General features: G+C 37.7%; 1 protein-coding gene across 3 annotated transcripts in view; it reads right to left on the bottom strand.

Moving 5' to 3' along the window:
• Positions 1-21,635, bottom strand: part of TRPC4AP (transient receptor potential cation channel subfamily C member 4 associated protein) — a 78,604-nt gene that overhangs the window by 45,096 nt on the left and 11,873 nt on the right. For all 3 annotated transcript variants that reach the window (XM_058562835.1, XM_058562836.1, XM_058562837.1), the window contains exons 2-4: positions 10,835-10,963; positions 7,343-7,459; positions 289-346 (exon numbers count right to left, since the gene is read on the bottom strand). In XM_058562835.1, coding sequence (XP_058418818.1) covers positions 289-346; positions 7,343-7,459; positions 10,835-10,963 — 304 coding nt within the window. The remainder of the gene's footprint in view (positions 1-288; positions 347-7,342; positions 7,460-10,834; positions 10,964-21,635) is intronic.

Genomic DNA, 21,635 nt, shown 5'->3' with positions numbered 1-21,635 from the left:
AATAAATGATCTTACCAGATTATTCCTTACTCTTTCAATTACCTATATGTGAGAAATAAGAATTTCCAAAGAAAACATAAAAGGTGGACCAAAGGACTACTAGAAACTACAAAGATGCAAATTTTTTAGCCCAGTGGTTTTGACACTTTTTCTTTTAAAGTCCTGCAGCTGAATATAAGGCACGTCCTCATGTTAAGAGTTAGGAAGGAGAAGAAGAGAATCTCCTGGGAATTACCATCACATCAGCAGGTTGGGAAACGAGGACCAGTGGCTGACAAGTATACTTACTTTTCAGTTTCTGTCCCCGAATAGAGATTGTAGGCCTCATAAGAATTTCTACAAGAAGCTATAAAAAAAAAAAAATTGGATAAAATCTTCAAAATTAATTCAAAGCACAATTTATAAAACAGTCTTTGCCACGACAACTCATGGCCCAAATATCTGTCATATTACTACAAGATCGTCTTGTTCCCAAGACAAGCAGAAGGCAGTGAGGTTCAGGGAAATGAGCCCTGTACCAAGAAATCAGGAAACCTGGGTTCTAGTTGCAGCTCAGCCACCTATTCCTCAAGTGAACTCGGGCAAGTCCATGTTCCTCCATGGCCTCAGCTTTCTCATTTTTAAAAATAAGCATGTTAGATTAGGTAATCCCTGGGATCCAATGTGGCTTTAATTTTTTAAAAGCTGCAGAACATTATCACTATGATTCCTCTTTTGCTTAAAGAACATTTATGTTCTTTTATAAACATAAGTTTATAAAAAGAATCTCAAAAGATGCACATAAACTGTTAATACTGATTTCTACAGGGACGGGGGATGATATGCACTCATTTTTCATTTTACAGACTGTTATTACAACGCATCACTTTGCTTTAACTGTTTACAATAAGCATGCATTTAAAAACCCATTCTGGGGCCAGCCCCAAGGCGTATAGGTTAAGTGCGTGCGCTCCGCTGCTGGCAGCCTGGGTTCGGATCCTGGGCGCGCACCAAGCCATCGTTTGTCGGGCCATGCTGTGGCAGCGTCCCATATAAAGTAGAGGAAGATAGGAACAGATGTTGGCCCAGGGCCAGTCTTCCTCAGCAAAAAGAGGAGGATTGGCATAGATGTTAGCCCAGGGCTGATCTTCCTCACAAAAAAAAAAAAAAAAAAGCAAAGAAAATAAAAATAAAAACCCATTCTGTTGAGACAAAGAAGGACAGTTTATAATGATAAAAGGGTCAAGTCATCAGGAAGACATAACAATTACAAAAACATATGCACCAAACAACAGAGCCTCAAAATACATGAAGCAAAAGCTGACAGAACTGAAGGGATTAGAAAATTCAAAAATAATAGTTGGATACTTCAATACCCACTTTAAATAATGGATAGACAACTACGCATAACCAAAGAAACAGAAGACTTGAACACTATAAACCAACAAGCTCTAACATCTATAGAATATTCTGCAAAGCAACTGCAAAATACACATTCTACTCAAGCACACATGGAATATTCTCCAGAAAATCAGCTGTTAGATCATGAAACAAGCCTCAATAAACTTAAAAGGATTGAAATCATACAAAGCATGTTTCCTGACCACAATGGAATGAAATCAGAAATCAATAACAGGAAGAAATTTGGAAATTCACAAATGTGGACAATTAAAAAAAAATCTTAAATAATCAATGAGTCAAAGAAGAAATCACAAGGGAAGTTAGAAAATACTTTGAGATGGATGAATATACGAAAACTTAATGCTTTAGGGGCTGGCCAGGTGGCGCACGCAGTTAAGGGCGTACGCTCCACTGCGGGGGCCTGGGGTTCGCTGGTTTGGATCCCAGGCGCACACCGACGAACTGCTTGTGGGGCCATGATGTGGCGGCGTCCCATGTAGAGTGGAGGAAGATGGGCATGGATGTTAGACCAGGGCCGGTCTTCCTCAGCAAAAAGAGGAGGATTGGCAGATGTTAGCTCAGGGCCAATCTTCCTCACAAAAAAAAAAAAATTTTAATGATTTAGCTAAAGCAGTGTTTAGCAGGAAATTTATAGTTGTAAATGCCTATATTTAAAAAAAAGAGAATTATCTCAAACCAATAACCTAATCTTTCACCTTAAGACACTGGAAAAAGAGGTACAAACCAAACCCAAAGCAAGCAAAGGAAAGGAAATGATGATTAGAATGGAAACTAACTTAGTAGAGAATCAAAAATAGAAAAAAATCACCAATATCACCATCAACCTTACAGAAAACAAAAATTACCTTCCTTCTGATGGGTACTTTTAAGTATTATATACAATGCTACACTAAGCATCTTCGTATACAAAGCTTTATCTCATTTTAACTTATGTTTTCATGAGAGTTTCACAGAAATGGAAACAACAGGGCAAAATGAGTAATGATCTGTAAGGTCTGAGGCATACGACACAAATGCCTTTCAAAAGAGATGCCCCACTTTCCACAATCATCCAAGAAAGGTATAAGGTGCTCAACTGCATAAATATTATATTTAAAATAAATTCACTTCAAATGGAAGATGGACCACTTCAATGAATAAATTAAAAGTCCTTGAATGCCAAGCTATGGATTATATCTGGCCCACAGATATATTTCATTCAGTCCACATCTACTGAAAAGCTGAGAGATTTGAATCTAGATTTCCCACGTCCTTCAGGGCAAGAGTCAATGGGATGGAAGAGTCATTTCCCCATAACAGCAGGCATGTAACACACTCTCCAGTTCTCCACAGTCCCTGTAGTCATTTAATTTATGTAGATCATCTTACTCTGGGCCTGCTTCACTCCAGTAAGTTACCTACTTGACCTTGCAGGCATCTGACTTTTTACAAACTGTGGGACACACTTTTCACTATCGTGTTAGGGGTTCAGTCAAGCTGACAAGGAGTGGTCTAGCCACCAGTGTGGCCAGTTATTCCAATTAAGCTGAGCTTTGGGCAGCATATTAAAGAGACGGTTACTTTGGGGCCTTGCTGGTGATTGACAGAGGAAGAAATAAAGAGCTCTGTCTGAAAAATGCTTTCAGGAGCAAGATGGCAAGGGAGTTTAGCAAAAACAAATGCACCTAACTAAAGGTTAGCCACAAGCAAAACAACCCAAGCAAAAGCCCATATTTATGAACAGACTGAGATTCCTGGAGAAGCTAATCTAACTCAAAACAGGAGAGAAAAACCCCACAAAATCAAGAACCACTGATCCAAAGATGTCCTAAGATGGGACAGGCACCTACAACAGAAAGTCACATTTTCACTGCAAATAAAGATCAAACTACAGACCTACATTATTCTTTTGCCTCCCATAAACATATTGGTTTCTATTTAGTAAACTCCTTGATGAACAGTTCAGAAGTGAAGGGTCCCTCAAGCTGGCCAGTTAGTAAATGCTATAGGACCAGTGGGACTGCTGAGGAGAGGGAATGCTGAGCAACAATTAAGGAATAAAGGCTACAGTTAATGCTACGGACAAAAATGTTTAACACACAACCTTTGCTTTTGTGGAAAATGGCATCTTTAAGGAAAGGAAACGCTTTTTAAATTGAAGTATAACACAATACAGCAAAGAGTATAAATCGTAAATGTACAGCTCCAGTTTTTATAAAGTAAACATCATTCCTGTGCAATCACCACCAAGATCAAGATACAAAATAACCACAACACTCTAAAAAAGTCTCCCTTGTGCTCTGTCTCAGTAATGGGGGTAATGGGGGTAAGGACAGACATCTGGGGGAAAAAAGTAGGATCCCAGTCCTTCACCCATTACATCAAAATAAACTTTGAATGGTGCAAAAATTTAAATATATATGATAAAAATTTTAAAATATTAGAAAGAAATATAGACACAGTTTATGATCCAACAGTGGGAAAACAAGAAACAAAACTCCGAAGCCATAAAAGGAAAGACTGATCAATCTGACAACCTAAAAAGTAAACCTTTCTGCCTTTATTTTATTTTATTTTATTTATTTATTTTGTGAGGAAGATCAGCCCTGAGCTAACATCCATGCTAATCCTCCTCTTTTTGCTGAGGAAGACCAGCTCTCAGCTAACATCTATTGCTAGTCCTCCTCCATTTTTTTTTTTCCTCCAAAGCCCCAGTAGATAGTTGTATGTCATAGTTGCACATCCTTCTAGTTGCTGTATGTGGGACGCGGCCTCAGCATGGCTGGAGAAGCGGTGCGACGGTGCGCGCCCGGGATCCGAACCCGGGCCGCCAGTAGCAGAGCGCGAGCACTTAACTGCTAAGCCACGGGGCCGGCCCTCTGCGTTTAAAAGTACCATAAACCACGTCAAAATTCAATTCTCAAACTAGGAAAAAAAAAAAACACTTTAGACAAAGGACCTTTAAAAACTGAGTGCTTACAAACTGTTTACAGTCTGAATGTGTCCTCCTAAAATGCATACATTAAATCCTAATGCCCAATGTGATGGCATTAGGAGGTGGGGCCTTGGAGGTGATTAGGTTATGAGGCAGAAGAGAGATTATGAGATTATGTTCTTATAAAAGTGGCTCCAGAGAGATCCCTAGCCCCTTCCACCATGTAAGGACACAGCAAGAGGTTGGCAGTCTGCAATCTGGAAGAGGGCCTTCATCAGACACTGCCAGTGCCATGATCTTGGACTTCCCAGGATCCAGAACAACGAGAAATAAATTTCTGTTGTTTATAAGCTACTCTGTCTGTGATATTTTGTTATAGCAGCCTGAACGAACTAAGATAGAAAATCAGTAAGATAAAGGCTTAATAACCAAATAGAAAAGGATGCAAAAGCCACTAACAGATAACTAGCAGAAAAGGAACTACTTATAAACACATGAAAAGATATTCAATCTCACTACAGAAGGATGCAAATTTAAAAAACTATGAAGAGGGGCCAGCCCCGTGGCTTAGCGCTTAAGCGCGCACTCTGCTACTGGCAGCCCGGGGTTCGGATCCCGGGCGCGCACTGACGCACCGCTTGTCGGGCCATGCTGAGGCAGTATCCCACGTACAGCAACTAGCAGGATATGCAACTACGACATACAACTATCTACTGGAGCTTTGGGGAGAAAAAGGGGGAAAAAAAAAAAAAGAGGAGGATTGGTAATAGACGTTAGCTCAGGGCCGGTCTTCCTCAGCAAAAAAAGGAGGATTGGCATGGATGTGAGGAAGATCGGCCCTGAGCTAACAAAAAAAAAAACTATGAAGAGAATATATAAAGAACTCTTAAAACCCATAACAAAAAGACAATCCAATTAAAAAATTGAAAAAGGAGATAGACATTTTTCCCAGAAAGATATACAGATGACCTATAAGCACACAAAAAGATGCTCAACACCATTAGCCAACAGGAAAATGTAAATCAAAACTACAAAGAGATACCATCTCACACTCACTAGGATGGCTATAACCAAAAACACAGATAATAATTGTTGATGAGGACGTGGAAAAATTATAACTCGTACACTGCTGATGGGCACGTAAAATGATGCATACTGTGGAAAAGTGTGACAGGTCTTCAAAGGATTAAACATAAGAGTTACCATACAACAGTAATCCCACTTCTAGGTATACACCCAAGACTAATGACAACATATGTCCACACAGAAACATGTACACAAATCTTAAGAGTAGCATTATTCATAATAGCCAAAAGGTAGAAAAAGCCCAAATGTTCATCAGCTACGAATGGATATACAAAATGTAGTATATCCATACACTGGAATATTATTCAATCACAAAAAGGAATAAAGTGCTGGGGCCGGCCCCGTGGCGTAGTGGTTAAGCACACGCGCTCCGCTGCTGGCGGCCCGGGTTCAGATCCCGGGCATGTACCAATGCACCACTTGTCAGGCCATGCTGTAGCGGCGTCCCATATAAAGTGGAGGAAGACAGGCACAGATGTTAGCCCAGGGCCAGTCTTCTTCGGCAAAAAGAGGAGGATTGGCATGGATGTTAGCTCAGGGCTCATCTTCCTCACAAAAAAAAAAAGGGATAAAGTGCTAATACATGCTACAACATGGATGAACCTTGAAAACATTAAGCTAAGTGAAAGAAGCCAGTGACAAAAGACCACATATTAAACATGATTCCATTCATATGAAATGTCCAGAACGGGGATATCTATACACAGAGAAAGTAGAGTAACAGTTGCCTATGATGGGGGTAGAAGTTGGAGGAATAGGGGAGTGATAGCTAAAACATATGAAGTCTCTTTTTGGGGTGGATAAAAACGTTCTAAAACTGACAGTGGTGATGGTGTACACATCTAAGAATACACTAAAAACCACTGAATTGTACACTTTAAATGGGTGAATTGTATGGTATGCAAGCTATATCTCAATAAAGCTGTTAAAAAAACTGTGAAAAAATATTTTTCTCATATCTGTTTAGTAAATATTTAAAATACTTAAAATATACTGTTTGGTAAAGGAGGCTACTGGGTGCTGGTAATGTTCTATTTCATGATTTGGGTGGCAGTGACGAGGAGGAACTTATTTTGTGGTAATTACTGGTGTACTTTTCTGTACGCAAGTTATACTTCAATAACAAAGTCCATAAAAACACACATATACACACTGTATTGCTGGTGGTGTGGATAAACAGACGCTCTTATACTTTGTTACTGGGGATATAAGTTGATAAAACCTCTTAAGTATGTAAGTAAGTAAAGCAAGTAATTAAGTAAAGTAATTTACTTAAGTAAATTGACAAGTTTATAAACAATACAAGACACACATGCTCTGATCCCAAAGATAAATACTCACATGCACAAAAACCTTTACTGCAACCTTGTTTGTAATAGGAAAGGTGTGAGAAAACTAAATGCCCATCAATTAGGGACTGGGTAAATAAATCATGGCATAATTATACCCGGGAATACTATGTAGCTGTTTAAAATAATGAGGCAGATTTACATGTACTGAAATGAATCTATTCCCAAGCTAGAGAGTTACAGAGACAAAGCAAGGTACAGAGGAGTGAACCTGTATATTTGGTATAGCACCTTTACGTGGGGTGAAAATAAACCTAAGTGGGGGCAGTGGGGGTTTCTTACACACACACATATATTACCACAGAACACCTCTGGAAGGACATAGAATAAATTAGTAATCACAGCTGCCTCTGAGGAGGAGACATCTTTCACTTTTTGTCTTAAAAAAAAAGTGGATATATTATCAATTCACATAAATCAATTCTTCTAATGTAAGATCTATGGTGCTTCAACACAGGTGAGTGCCACTGAGCTTCTCAAGATTAAAATTCTGAAATCTTTTATAAATTCTGAAATGTTTCCTGTCTCCCATTTCAAGAGTTAAATTCTCAAGCCATTTAAGTAGCAGTAGTAATAATAAACAACTACTTACATCAACACCTCCAAACAGGTCAAAAACATAAGTATTTGGATAAGTGGTTTCTTGGGTGAGTTTCCTCTCTTCAGTAACAAACGCCATAGCCTCCATAGAGAGAAGAGGAGAAATTTCCTAGTTTAAAAAAAGAATACAGAGAGGCATTCAGTTTTAGTATCCAACACAAACCACACACCAAAACATTAGTTTGCATTTTGGTAACAAGTTGAATTCCCATAAGTCCAAAGATAGCCTCCAATGAACCATAACAGAAAGAAAATAATAATCTTACAGAAAACCTGATATGATAATAAAAGTTGTAGTAAAAGTAGTAATAATTTATTTAATGCTTATTATGTACCAGGCATGGTTCTAAGTACTCCATGTATTACTTCCTTGGTTTTTTTTTTTGTGAGGAAGATCAGCTCTGAGCTAACATTCATACCAATCCTCCTCTTTTTGCTGAGGAAGAATGGCCCTGGGCTAACATCGTGCTCATCTTCCTCCACTTTATATGGGACGCTGCCACAGCATGGCCTGACAAGCGGTACATCGGTGCGTGCCTGGGATCCGAACCTGGGCCACCAACAGTGGAGCGCGCGCACTCACTGCTACGCCACGGGGCGGCCCCCATGTATGACTTCTTTTTAATCCTCACAACCTATGTGATAACAGTAACTTATCCCAATTTCTTTTTTTTTGTGAGGAAGATCAGCCCTGTGCTAACATCAGCCAATCCTCCTCCTTTTTTTTTTGCTGAGGAAGACTGGCCCTGGGCTAACATCCGTGCCCATCTTCCTCCACTTTATATGGGATGCCGCCACAGCATGGCTTGCCAAGCAGTGCGTCGGTGCGCGCCCAGGATCCGAACCGGCCACCCCGGGCCGCCGCAGCAGAGCGCGCACACTTAACCGCTTGCACCACCGGGCCAGCCCCCATCCCAATTTTTTAAATAAAGAAACTGAGGCACAAAGAAGCTATCAATGTCACATAGCTGGTAAGTGACAAGAGCCAAGATTTAAACCTGAGAAGTGTGGCTCCAGAGTCTCTGCTTACAGAAGAAAGCAGAACTATTTTGGGTGAAATAGGAGACAGAGAAGGAAGAATCCCGGACCCTGCTCATTATGCTCTCTCTTCAGGAACCTTGAGGGAAGATGGAACACAACAGGCTACAGCAGTGGTTCTCACACAGTGGTGAGCATCAGAATCACCTGAAGGGCTTGTTAAAACCCAGTCTGCTGGGTCCTACCTGCAGAGTTCCTAATTCAATACGTCTGGGGTGGGGCCTGAGAATGTGCATTTATAACAAGTTCCCAAGTGATGCTGATGATGCTGGTTCAGGTACCACACATCAAGAAAAAGGAGAACTGTCTCTTACAGATAACCTGTTATATGCCAGACACTGGGTTTTTATACTTTAGCCCATTTAATCCTTAAAATAATTCCATGAAGTGAGTATAGTTCTACCCATTTTACAGGTGAAAAACAAAATTACAGAGTTGCCTGGGGTCACATAATTAATTCGTAAGTGACTGAATCACTTTCTCTGGATCTCATTTTTCTCATCTATAAAATTAGGATGTAATTCCTACCAGCAACACAGTACAGTGAAGCTGGCCTTAGGAGAAAGACAAACCCAGGCTCATCATACAGCAGCCATAAGACTTTGGGCCAATTATTGCTAAGTCTCAGTTTTCTCAACTGAAAAAGGGAACACAGAAGACATCTGGATTTGGCTGCCCAGTATCTCTTCTTCTCTTCTTCAGGTAACAGCCTCCTTTCCTTAGGGGACATGCCCTCCCCACTTTCCACATGGTTCTGCTGGGGCTGCCAACAAGCACCTCAGTCCTTGCCCCAGGCATAAGTGATCAAGCCTAGCCAACAGTCTCTCACCCCCCTCACCTCAGTGGCTTGCCCAAGTTGTAGAAATGTCACCCTGAAGCTGTGATCACATGGAGGAACATGAGGCCACACACAGATGTCAAGATAAGAAATGGATAGCCTAACTGTTCAGCCCCTGAATTCACATCTGTGCTTTCCGCTTATGTGAGACAAGAAAGGATCTTTTTGCTAGTCTGAGTGGATTACTATCACCTGCCATCAAAGTATTCTGGACTAATACAAATAAATATACCACCTATCTCACAGAGTTACCATACGAATTAAATATGCATGGTACACAGTTAAGTTTCAAATAAGTATTTGCTGGATGAATAAAGAAATGATGATCACACAGCAGGCACTCACAAATATTAATTTCCCTCTTTCTTCTACCTCATGTATCAGAGATTTTGCAGGAATCAAATGAAATAATGTACAATTCTTTGCAAAGTGTTTTCAAACAACTGTAAAAGGGTATAATTATTTCTATTCTAATCGGACGGACTGTGAGAAGATCAAGAACACAAAACTTCTTTTTTTAATTAAAAAACTTTTATTTGAGAATGATTTTTTTTTCGGTAAGGAAGATTGGCCCTGAGCTAACACCCATTGCCAATCTTCCTCTTTTTGCTTCAGGAAGAGAGGCCCTAAGCTAACATCTGTGCCCATCCTCCTCTATTTTCTATGTGGGATGCTGCCACAGCATGGCTTGATGAGTGGTATAGGTCTGCACCCAGGATCTGAACCCACGAACCTGGGCCGCCACAGTGGAGCACACCAAACTTAACTACTAGGCCATTGGGCCGGCCCCAGAGAATGATTTTCAATTTATAAAAAAGTTACATAGACAAAACATCTCTTCTTAAAGGTAAAGATTAAGCTTATTTGGTGCCTATTATATTTTAGAATGACTTATGTGATATAATAATCAAAACTTCACCTCTGAAGAACATTATATCAAGTCTTATTATGATCAAATATAACTTGCATGGGTTTTAACTGCAGCTAGAGCTGGTAATCTAAATTCAAATTTGAATCTACCCCCTACGCCAAAGTTTGGATATGGTAACCCCAGAACTACTGAATCAGAAACTGTGGGGGTGGGGCCCAGCACTCCGTGTTTTAACAAGCCTTCCAGGTGACTCTGATACACACTCGAGTTTGAGAACAACTGCCCTAGCATGTCTCTGCACTCTTTCCATCCTTCTCCCAACCGTCAAGGCCAGTCCCTTCATCTTCTTATGTTAGTCATAATTATCAACAACTACAAGGCCACTTGCATGAACCAGCAATATGAAATCTTTTAAATCCCGCTCAAAAAGAATGTCATCCCAATCCCAGGTGACAGTGTTGATCTCCCAAATTAAGCAAGCACTGCCACAAAACAAGCATGAATAAAGCCCAGAAGGATACGCAGAGGGAACTTAATGGTGATTATCTCTGGGTGGTGGGATTATAGGTGATTTTTATTTTTCTTCTTTGCACTTTTTCTGAACTTTCCAAATTCTCAACAGCTTACGCAATAAAAACAGGCTATTTTAAAAGGAGATTAAAGGAGAAAAAAAAAACGAGTATCTTGTGACACCTGGAGGCCCTGAATGCAGCCCCTTGAAGTCCCCTAAGAGTTACCTTGAGGATGTTTTGGCACTCAATGAAGTCACTGTGGAGGTGGCTGGTTGCATACAGCTTAAGGAGCAGCTGAGGAATTCCACTCCATTTGGATTGTTTGTCCCTCTCCGTCAAAAAAGTCTCAGTGAACTGTGAATCAGGGGGAAAAAAAAAAAAAGAGGAACATTTTACTGGTCAGGGAAGAATGACTAGCATATATGGCAAAAGAGAGCAGCTCCAAACTCACCCAGGACAAATAATTCAAAGGTCTCTTTCCAGAAACCTTCACAAGCTCCCCAACAGCCTATAAGCTAATAGCCCAACTCCTTGCCTTATGATACAACACCCTGCATATTCTAACGCCTACTTTCCTCTCTAGCTTCACCTCTTTCCCAACGCACACTCTAGGCTCCAAATGCACATGCTCTCTCTCTATGCCTCTCTGGACATGTTCCCCTGCCTAGAATGTCTTCTCCCTGTCTTTTATATCTGGAAAGCTCCTTCTCCTTCTTCAAAATGCAAGCCAAACAACCACAAATTTTCTTTGATGGGCCTTCCCCTCTCTCCTTTCTAAGTGAGTAGGTGCCCCTCCTGTAGGGCTTATCTATTTTATCCTATTGCATCAATTACTGGTTCATTTGTCCCCTCCTCCTATAGACCACAAGCTCCTTTGGAATAGGTACCAGCTTGTGTTTATCGTGTATGCCCTCTCTCTCTCAAAGAATGCTAGGCACAGAGCAGGGACTCAGTAAATGTCTGAAGGCATGAGCAATAGCCTTCTAGTCTAATGACAGGTTCATTAATCAATTATGGCACAGTTTCCACTAACATTTTTGAGACATACCATTATCAGGGGCCAGATGTGAATTATTTTCATGTATACTTGTCCCTCAATCAGATCAAAAGCTCCTTGTAACTATTATTACAGGATATGCAGGTCTTCAATAATATCTTAGTCTATCTTGACACATTATCAGTCTTATGATCTTATAGAAGTCCCATTATCCTTCTGAGCTTGTTTTCTTAGATTGTAAAAATAAGGTAATACGGGGTAATGTAAGGTAATGAGACGTTTATGAGAGTGATTTGTATTAGGGTGAACCATAGGAAATCACCATTTCTGTAGGTCAAAAATATTGACTATCAGCAATTTCATATCGTTCAAGTAAGCTTAAATCAAGGCAAGCCCAAAAACAACAGAAAAACATCTGCCCTTTCCTTGAAAGGAAAAAAAAGAAAACAAACATGGTTTTATGGGACTTAGCAAAAGCAGTGCTTATAGACAAATTTATAGCTGTAAACATTTATATTAAAAAAGGAGAGAGATTTCAGATCAATTACCTAAACTTCCACTATAAGAAACTAGAAAAATTGGGCCGGCCCTGTAGCGCAAGCGGTTAAGTGCATGCACTCCACTGAGGCAGCCTGGGGTTCGCCGGTTCAGATTCCAGGCACGCACCGACACACTGCTTGTCAGGCCACGCTGTGGCAGCATCCCATATAAAGGGGAGAAAGATGGGCATGGATGTTAGCCCTGAGCCAGTCTTCCCCAGCAAACAAAGAGGAGGATTGGCAGATGTTAGCTCAGGGCCGATCTTCCTCACAAAAATAAAAAGAAGAAGAAGAAACTGGAAAAATAAAAGGAGTAAACTAAACCCAACCAAGCATGAGGAAATAAAAACAGACTATTGAGAAAATAAATGATATAGAGAACAGAAAAATAAGAGAAAAATCAACAAAATCAAAAGTTGGTTCTTTGAAAAGATCAACAAAATTGAAAACTTTAGTTATACTGACCAGTTTACACTGACTCAAATTACTAAATTCAGGAATGAAAGAGGGGACATTACTACCAACCTTACAGAAATAAAACAGTTCATAAGGGAGTACTAGGAACAACTATATGCCAACAAACTACATAACCTAGATGAAATGGAAAAATTCTGAGAAAGACACAAACAACAGAAACTGACTCAAGAAGAACCAGAACATCTGACAGATCTACAACAATTAAAGAGATCAAATCAGTGATTTAATAAAAAGGAAAGAAAGAAAGAAGGAAAAGCCCAAGTCCAGATGCTTCACTGGTAAATTCTACCAAACATGTAAAGAGAAATTAACAATACTTCACAGACTCTTCCATAAAATAGAAGAGGAGGGAACACTTCCCAACTCACTCTATGAGCTACCCTGTGAGTTACTCATTCTATTATTACCCTGATACCAAAACCAGACAAAGACATCACAAGAACACTACAGACCAATATCTCTGATGAATATAGACACAAAAATCCCCAGCAAAATACTAGCAAACCAAATCCAGCAACACCTAAAAAGGATTATACACCATCACCAAGTAAGATGTATCCCAGGAATACAAGTTGGTTCAACACATGAAAAAACAAACAAACCCCAGAAATACATAAAGGCATCCAGATTGAAAAGGAAGAAGTAAAACTATCTCTATTTGCAGATGCCATCATCTTGTATATAGAGGATATTAAGGAACCCAGAAAAAAACTATTAGAGCTAATAAATGAGTTCAGCAAGGTTGTAGAATACAAAATCAATATATAAAAATCAGCAGAATTTCTATACATTTGCAATGAGCAATCCAAAAATGAAATTAAGAAAACAATCCCTGGGCCGGCCCTGTGGCTTAGCGATTAAGTGCGCGCGCTCTGCTGCTGGTGGCCCGGGTTTGGATCCCGGGCGTGCACCAACGCGCTGCTTCTCCGGCCATGCTGGGGCCGCGTCCCACATACAGCAACTAGAAGGATGTGCAGCTATGACATACAACTATCTACTGGGGCTTTGGGGGAAAAAAATAAATAAAATTAAAAAAAAAAAAAAGAAAACAATCCCATTTATAATGACATCAAAAAAGAATAAAATACTTAGGAAGATATTTAACAAAAGGAATAGAAGACTTGTACAGTGAAACTACAAAACATCATTGAAAGAAATTAAACAAGGCCTAAATAAATGGAAAGTCATCCACATTCATAGATTAATACCGCTAAAATGGCAATTCTCTCCATATTGATTCAATGTAGGTCCTATCAAAATCCCAGCTGGCTTCACTGCAGAAATAAACCCTAAAATTTACATGAAAATGCAAGAGACCCAGGATAGCCAAAATAATCTCAAAAAAGAAGAACCAAGTTGGAAGAATCACACTTCTTGATTTCCAAATTTATTACAAGTTTATAATAATCAAGACTGTGACTGGCAGAAGAACAAACATCTAGATCAATGGAACAGTACTGAGATTCCAAAAATAAAGCCTCACATTTATGGTCAACTGATTTTTGACAACAGTATCAACACAATTCAATGAGGAAAAAACAATCTTTTCAACAAACATTGCTGGGACAACTGGTATTCACAAGCAAAAGAATGAAGATGGACCCCTTCCTCACACCATATACAAACATTAACTCAAAATGGATCAAAGACCTAAATGTAAATGCTAAACATATAAAACTCTTAGAAGAAAACATAGGTATAAATTTCATAACTTTAGATTAGGTAATGGTTTCTTAGATCTGACATCTAAAGCACAAGCAACCATTAAATTGGTGCTCTAGCGGGTGGGGCAGACCCTGGGCTAGCCGGCCTCAGGGAGAACTCCAATGGTGTCTGTGTCAGCACGCCCACACCAGGCCACAACAATGGCCGCCGCCAATGTCCCAGTCCCTGGAGAGGTCTCACCCCTCACCGAGATGCACTCAGGGCCTGTTAGGGAGAAGGATGGACAAAATTGATTCATCAGTTTGGGTGTATTGTGCAATGAGACTGATTTTGGAAAAAGTGAAATTCCAAAGGAAAATCCTCTCCTTTAGATCATGGTGTTAATTGAGTTTTCATGTGGACTCTAGCACGATAATCCTGCCGCAGAAAAGCATTGATTTCTGCATATGAACACTATGGTGTCAAAATTGGAAGGTAAATTTGTATACTTCCAAAGAGAAAAAAAAGAACAGGCGGCTAAAGAAAAAAATTATCAATGCTACAAGGAAACAGTCAGCCAAATCCAGAATATTGGGCATTCTGCAATGCAAATGATCTGGTTTCTTTAATAGATCAATGACGTGAAAAAGAGATGGGAGAGAGCTGCTAAAGAACAGAGAGTTAAGAGGACTAATGGTCAAAGGCAATGTATGGACCTTATTTAGATCTTGATTCAAAGAAACTAATATAAAAATTGTTGAGATAATTAAGGACAATTAAAGGATTATTGGAACTTTTATTATGATAGCAGTGGCATAGGGGCGATGTTAACAATCTGTTTTTTTTTGTTAAAATGGAATACTGATGTATTTACAGATGAAATGACACGATATCTGGGTTTTTCTTTAAGACCTTAAGAATAAAAATTAGAAGAAAGTAGGTAAAACTGGATGTGCAAATATACTGATAAATGTTGGAGATGGATGAGTGGTAAATATGTTTTTATTATACTATTCTGACTACTTTTTTGTGAATTTTGTATTTTTCAGAATAATAGGTGATTTTTTTCACATTTATTAAATGACTCATTCAACAGACTACTGTATACATTGTTTTGGTTAACAAAAGCAGGTGTCTTAAGAACCTCAGTAAACAACATATCGTTAGACAATTTGATATCATAATAGTTTCAATTCAGAAAAATAATGAAAGTCTATAGTTAAATGGAAGAACTATTATCTTAATCCTCTTTTATTTAGCTAATTCCTATATGTGATTTTTCCTTTTTTATTTTTAAACATTTAAAAAAATTTGAAATATATGCAGAAAACTGCATAAAAAATTTATAGTTAAATGAATAATTAAAAAGCAAATATTGTGTGATTTTCACCCATATTAAGAAATAAACAATTGTAAGAACAGAAAATAAAATAAAATAAAATAAAGCACAAGCAACCAAAGGAAAAATAGATAAATCGGGCTTCATCAATATTAAAAACTTTCTGCTTCAAAGGACACTATCAAGAAAGTGAAAAGACAATCCACAGAATGGGAGAAAATATTTGTAAATCATCTATCTGATAAAGGTCTAGTATCCAGACAATATAAAGAACTCTCTGAACTCAACAATAAAAAGACAACCCAATTATAAAATGAGCAATGGGCTAAAAATCAAAAACACTGTAACAGAAATGAAGAATGTCTTTGATAGCTTTTCAGTAGACTGGACACGGCCAATGAAAGAATCATCAATCTTGAAGATATGTCAACAGAAACTTCGCAAACTGAAATACCAAGAGAAAAAAGTAATGGGAAAAAAAAATCAGAACAGAATCTCTAAGAATTGTGACACAATTATAAAAAGTGTATACGTGTAATTGGAACACCAGAAGAAGAAAAAGAGAAAGGAGAAAAAAATATTTGAAATAATAATAGCTGAGAATTTTCCAAAATTAATGATAGACACTAAACTACAGATCCAGGAAGCTCAGAAAACACCAAGCAGGATAAATATCAAAAAATCTACACCTATACATAACATACCCAAACTCAGAAAACCAAAGACAGAAAAATCTTGAAAGAAGCCAGAGAGGGAAAAAAAACTCTCTCACCCATTGCAGCAGACTTCTTGTCAAACATCATGCAAGCAAGAAGAGAGTGGAGTGAAATATTTTAAATAGTTGAAAGAAAAAACCTACCAACCTAGAATTCTGTATCCGGTAAAATTATCCTTCAAAAGTGAAGGAGATATAAAGACTTTCTCAGACGAACAAAAACTGAGGGAATTTTAGCCTGCAGACCTACCATACAAGAAATATTAAGAATTCTTCAGAGAGAAGGAAAATGATATGGATCAGAAATCCAGATACACATAAAGATCATCAAAGAAGGAATAAGTGAACATAAAATAAAAATCTTTTACTTTTCTTACTCTGAATAAATCTAACAGATAACCATTCAAAGCAGTAATAGTAACAATGTGTTGAGTGATTAGAGCATATGGCTAAGACAGCAATGTTATAAGTGATAGGAAGGAGGAACTGGGAATACTCTGTTATAAAGTACTTATACCACCCATGAAGTGGTATAGTGTTATTGAAAGTGGACTTAGATTCATTGTAAATGTATACTCCAAACTCTAGGACCAACACTAAAAATGTTTTTAAAATAAGTTTAATTGTTACACTAAGAGAAATAATAGAATCATATAAAATGCTCAGTTAAATCCAGAGAACACAGAAAAAGAGGGGAAGATAAAAAAGAAACAAAGATCAAATTAACAAGTAGAAAACAGTTACACACATGGTAAATATTAATCCAACTATATCAACAATCACTGTAAATGGCCTAAACACATCAAATAAAAGATAGAGACTGTTAAAGTGGATTAAAAAAAACACCCAACTATATGTTGTCTAAAAGAAAACACACTAAAGATACATATAGGTTAAAAGTAAAGAGATAAAGATATACCACGTTAACACTAATCAAAAGAAAGTTGAAGTAGTTACATTAATTTCAGACAAGGCAGACTTCAGGAAAAGGAAAAGTGTCAGGAATAAAGAGGGTCATTACATAATAATAAAGAGGTCAATTCTCCAAGAAAACAACAATCTTTAAGGTGTATGCATACAACAACAGCCCATTAAAATACATGAGGCAAAAAGTGATAGAACTGCAAGAAGAAATAGACAAATTCACTATTTATAGTTAGATTTCAACACACCTCTAAAAGCAGAAAATCAGTAAGGACATAGTGACCTGAAATACACTACCAATCAACTAGATATAATTCATATTTACAGAATATTTCATTTAACAACAGCAGAATACATATTCTTCTCAAGCTCACATGGAACATTCACCATGGTAGACCACATTCTGGGCCATAAAACACACCTTAACAAATTTAAAAGAATAGAAATCATGCTAAGTATGTTCTCAGACCACAATGGAATTAAACTAGAAATCAATAGCAGAAAGACAGTTGGAAATCCCAAAATATTTGGTGATGAAACAGCACACTTCTAAATAACATATGGGTCAAAGAAGTCTCCGAAATTTATAAATATTTTGAACTAAATAAAAATGAAAATACAACTTATCAAAATCTGTGGGACACAGTAAAAGCAGTTCTTAGAGGGAAATTTATAGCATTGAATGCATATAGTAGAAAAGAAAACCTAAAATCAATAATCTAAGCTCCCACCTTAGTAAACTAAGCCTAGCAATTTAAGCAGAAGAAAAGAAATAATAAAAAGTAGAGCAGAAATCACTGATATTGGAAACAGGAAATCACTAGAGAAAATTAATGAAACCAAAAGCTGGTTCTTTCAAAAGATCAATAAAATTGATAAACCTCTAGCAAGGCTAATTAAGAAAAAAAGAGGGCCGGCCCCGTGGCTTAGCGGTTAAGCGCGTGCGCTCCGATGCTGGTGGCCCGGGTTCAGATCCGGGGCGCGCACCGATGCACTGCTTCTCCGGCCATGCTGAGGCCACGTCCCACATACAGCAACTAGAAGAATGTGCAACTATGACACACAACTACCTACTGGGGCTTTGGGGGAAAAATAAATAAATAAATAAATACTAAAAAAAAAAAAGAAAAAAAGAGAATAGACACAAATTACTAATATCAGAGATGTAAGAGAGGTAACACCTAAGTTCATAGCAGCATCATTCACAATAGCCAAAAAGTAGAAACCACCCAAGTGCCCATCAGCTCGTGAATGTGGTATATACATACAGTGGAATATTATTCAGCTTTAAAATGGAAGGAAATCCTGACATGTACTACAACATGCATGAACCTCAAGGACATTATGCTACATGAAATAAGCCAGTCACAAAAAGACAAATACTGTATCATTCCACTTATATGATGTACCTAGAGCAGTCAAATTCATAGAGACAGAAAGTAGAATGCTGGTTATCAGGACCCGGGGACGGGGGATTAGGGAATGGGGAGTTGTTGTTTAATGGGTACAGTGTTTCAGTTTTCCAAGATGAAGTGTTCTGGAGACCAGTTGCACAACAATATGAATGTACTTAGCACTACTGTACACCTAAAAATGGTTAAGATGGTAAATTTCCATTATATATTTTTTACCACAATTTAAAATAAAAGAAATATAAGAGGGGTCATCATTACTGATCCCTTAAACACTGAAAGGATAATAAAAGAATATTATGAACAACTATATGCCCACAAATTTGATTACTTAAACAGACCATTCCTTGAAAGATACAAACTGTCAAAACTCACATGAGGAGAAACAGATGTGCTGATAAGCCTATACCTACTAAAGAAATTGGGTTAACAACTTAAAGAACAGGCAGTCTCTGATTATACCTTTTTCTGAAGAAGATATATAGATGGCCAATAAGAATATGAAAAGATGCTCAACATCACTAGTCACCAGGGAAACGCAAATCAAATCCAAAATAAGACACCACTTCACATCCACTAGGATGGCTATAATTAAAAAGACAGATAATAACAAGTGCTGATGAGGATGTGGAGAAACTGGACTCCTCATACATTCTTCCTCATTGGAGGAAATGTAAAATGGTGCAGCCACTTTGGGAAAAACAGAGTTGGGTCGTTTCTCAAAAAGTTAAACATAGAGTTACCATACAACCCAGCAATCTCACTCCTAGGTAGAGAGCCAAAAAAATGAAAACATACGTCCCCACAAAAACTTGTACACAAACATTCATAGCAGCATTATTCATAATAACCCAAAAGTGAAAAAAAAACAATGTCCACCAACTAACGAATGGGTGATATATAGTATACCCATATAATGGAACATTATTTGACAATAAAAACAAATGAAGTACAGATACTTGCTACAACATAGACAAATCTTAAGAATGTTATGCTTAGTGAAAGAAGTCATCCACAAAAGGCTCCCTAGTGTTTGAATAGGCAAATCCATAAAGACAGAAAGTAGATTAGTAACTGCCTAGAGCTGAGAGACGGTAGGGAGTGGGGGGAATTGAGGAATGACTGCTAATGGGTATGGGGTTTCTTCTGGGGGTGATGAAATGTTCTAAAATTGATTGTGAGGGTAGCTGCATAACTTCGTGTATCTAGTAAAAGCTACCGACTTGTACACTTTAAATGGGTGATGTGTAGCACATGAATTATATCTCAATAAAGCTCTTAAAAAAATAAAGTATGGACATAAAGGAACTCTTAAAATGATTGTGGCAATAGTCATCTAACTATAAAATTGCTAAAAATCAAATTTGGATACTTCAATGGGTAAATTTTATAGTATATAAATTATACCTCAATAAAGCTGTTTTTTAAAAAAGGAACATTAAAAAAAATAAAAAGAAAAGAAAGAAGAGAAAAAGTAATAGAGAACAGGTGGGACATTCAAAAGCAAATACTAGGGGCCAGCCCCGTGGCTTAGCGGTTAAGTGCTTGCGCTCTGCTACTGGCGGTCCAGGTTCGGATCCCAGGCGCGCACTGATGCACTACTCGTCTGGCCGTGCTGAGGCGGCATCCCACATAAAGCGACTAGAAGGATGTACAACTATGACATACAACTATCTACTGAGGTTTTGAGGGGGGAAAAAAGGAGGAGGATTGGCAATAGATGTTAGCTCAGGGCTGATTTTCCTCAGCAAAAAAAAAGAGGAGGATTGGCATGGATGTTCACTCAGGGCTGATCTTCCTCACACACAAAAAGCAAATACTATATTAAGCAGATATATTTAAACCCCCAAATATTAGTTATTACATTAAACATAAATGTACTAAGTACTTCAATTAAAAGACAAAGTTTGTTACACTGCTTACCAGAGAAACATCTTATAGAAAGGCTGAAAGTAAAAGAATGGGAAACGACATACAATGTAAACGACATACAATGTAAACACACACCAAAAGAAGGGTGGTATAAATATATGAAAATCAGCATAAGAGACTTATGGCAAAAAGCATTAACAGAGATAAAGATACTTTATAAGGATAAAAAGGTGGACCAGGACAACGTAACAGTTCTAAATTTGTATGTATCTAATAAACAGCTTCAACATACATAAAGCAAAAACTGACAGGGCTAAAAAGAGAAATAGACAAATCCACAATCACAGAAGATTTTTATCATTTCTCTCAGAAACTGATAAATGTAGACAAAAAATTAGTAAGGATATAGAATATTTTAACACAACTAAACAAAATCAACACATGTACAACACTACATCTAATAACTAATCTCTATACATTCTTTGCAAGTACACAGAGAACATTTACAAAATGACCAGCTGCTAGGCCATACAGCAAATTTCAACAAATTTAAAAGATGTGAAATACAGACTATGTTCTCTGACTGCCATGCTATTAACCTAAAATCTGTAACAGAAAGATAACTATAAAACCCTCATGTTTGGGAATTAAGAAATACACTTCCAAAAAATGCAGGGGTCAAAGAAGAAATCCAAGTAGAAATTTGAAAATATTCTGAAATAAATGATAAAGAAAATACTACATATCAAAACTTGTGGAGTGTAACTAAAGCTATGACTAGTGGCCAGATAAACCTGATACCAAAACCTGTTGAAAGGAAAATTATATATGCCATTCTCACTCATGAACACAGAAGGGAAAAACTCCTAATAAAAACAAAATTAGTGAATCAAATTTAGCAATCTATAAAAAGGATAAAATTTTCATCAGAAATTCAGATTTGGTTTACTATTTGAAAATTTTACTCAATGTAATTCATCACATTTATAACATAAAGGAGAACAATTTATATGAACATCCCAACTGATGCAGAAAAAGCATTTTGATACAATTCAACATTAGAAACTCAGAAAAGAAGTGAACTTCTAGAATAACAGTATCTAAAGA

This window comes from Diceros bicornis, chromosome 19 (assembly GCF_020826845.1).
Source record: "Diceros bicornis minor isolate mBicDic1 chromosome 19, mDicBic1.mat.cur, whole genome shotgun sequence".
Classification (NCBI taxonomy): Eukaryota; Metazoa; Chordata; class Mammalia; order Perissodactyla; family Rhinocerotidae; genus Diceros; species Diceros bicornis.
The sequence above is the reverse complement of the archived record's forward strand: the minus strand, read 5'-3'. Positions and strand labels throughout refer to the sequence as shown.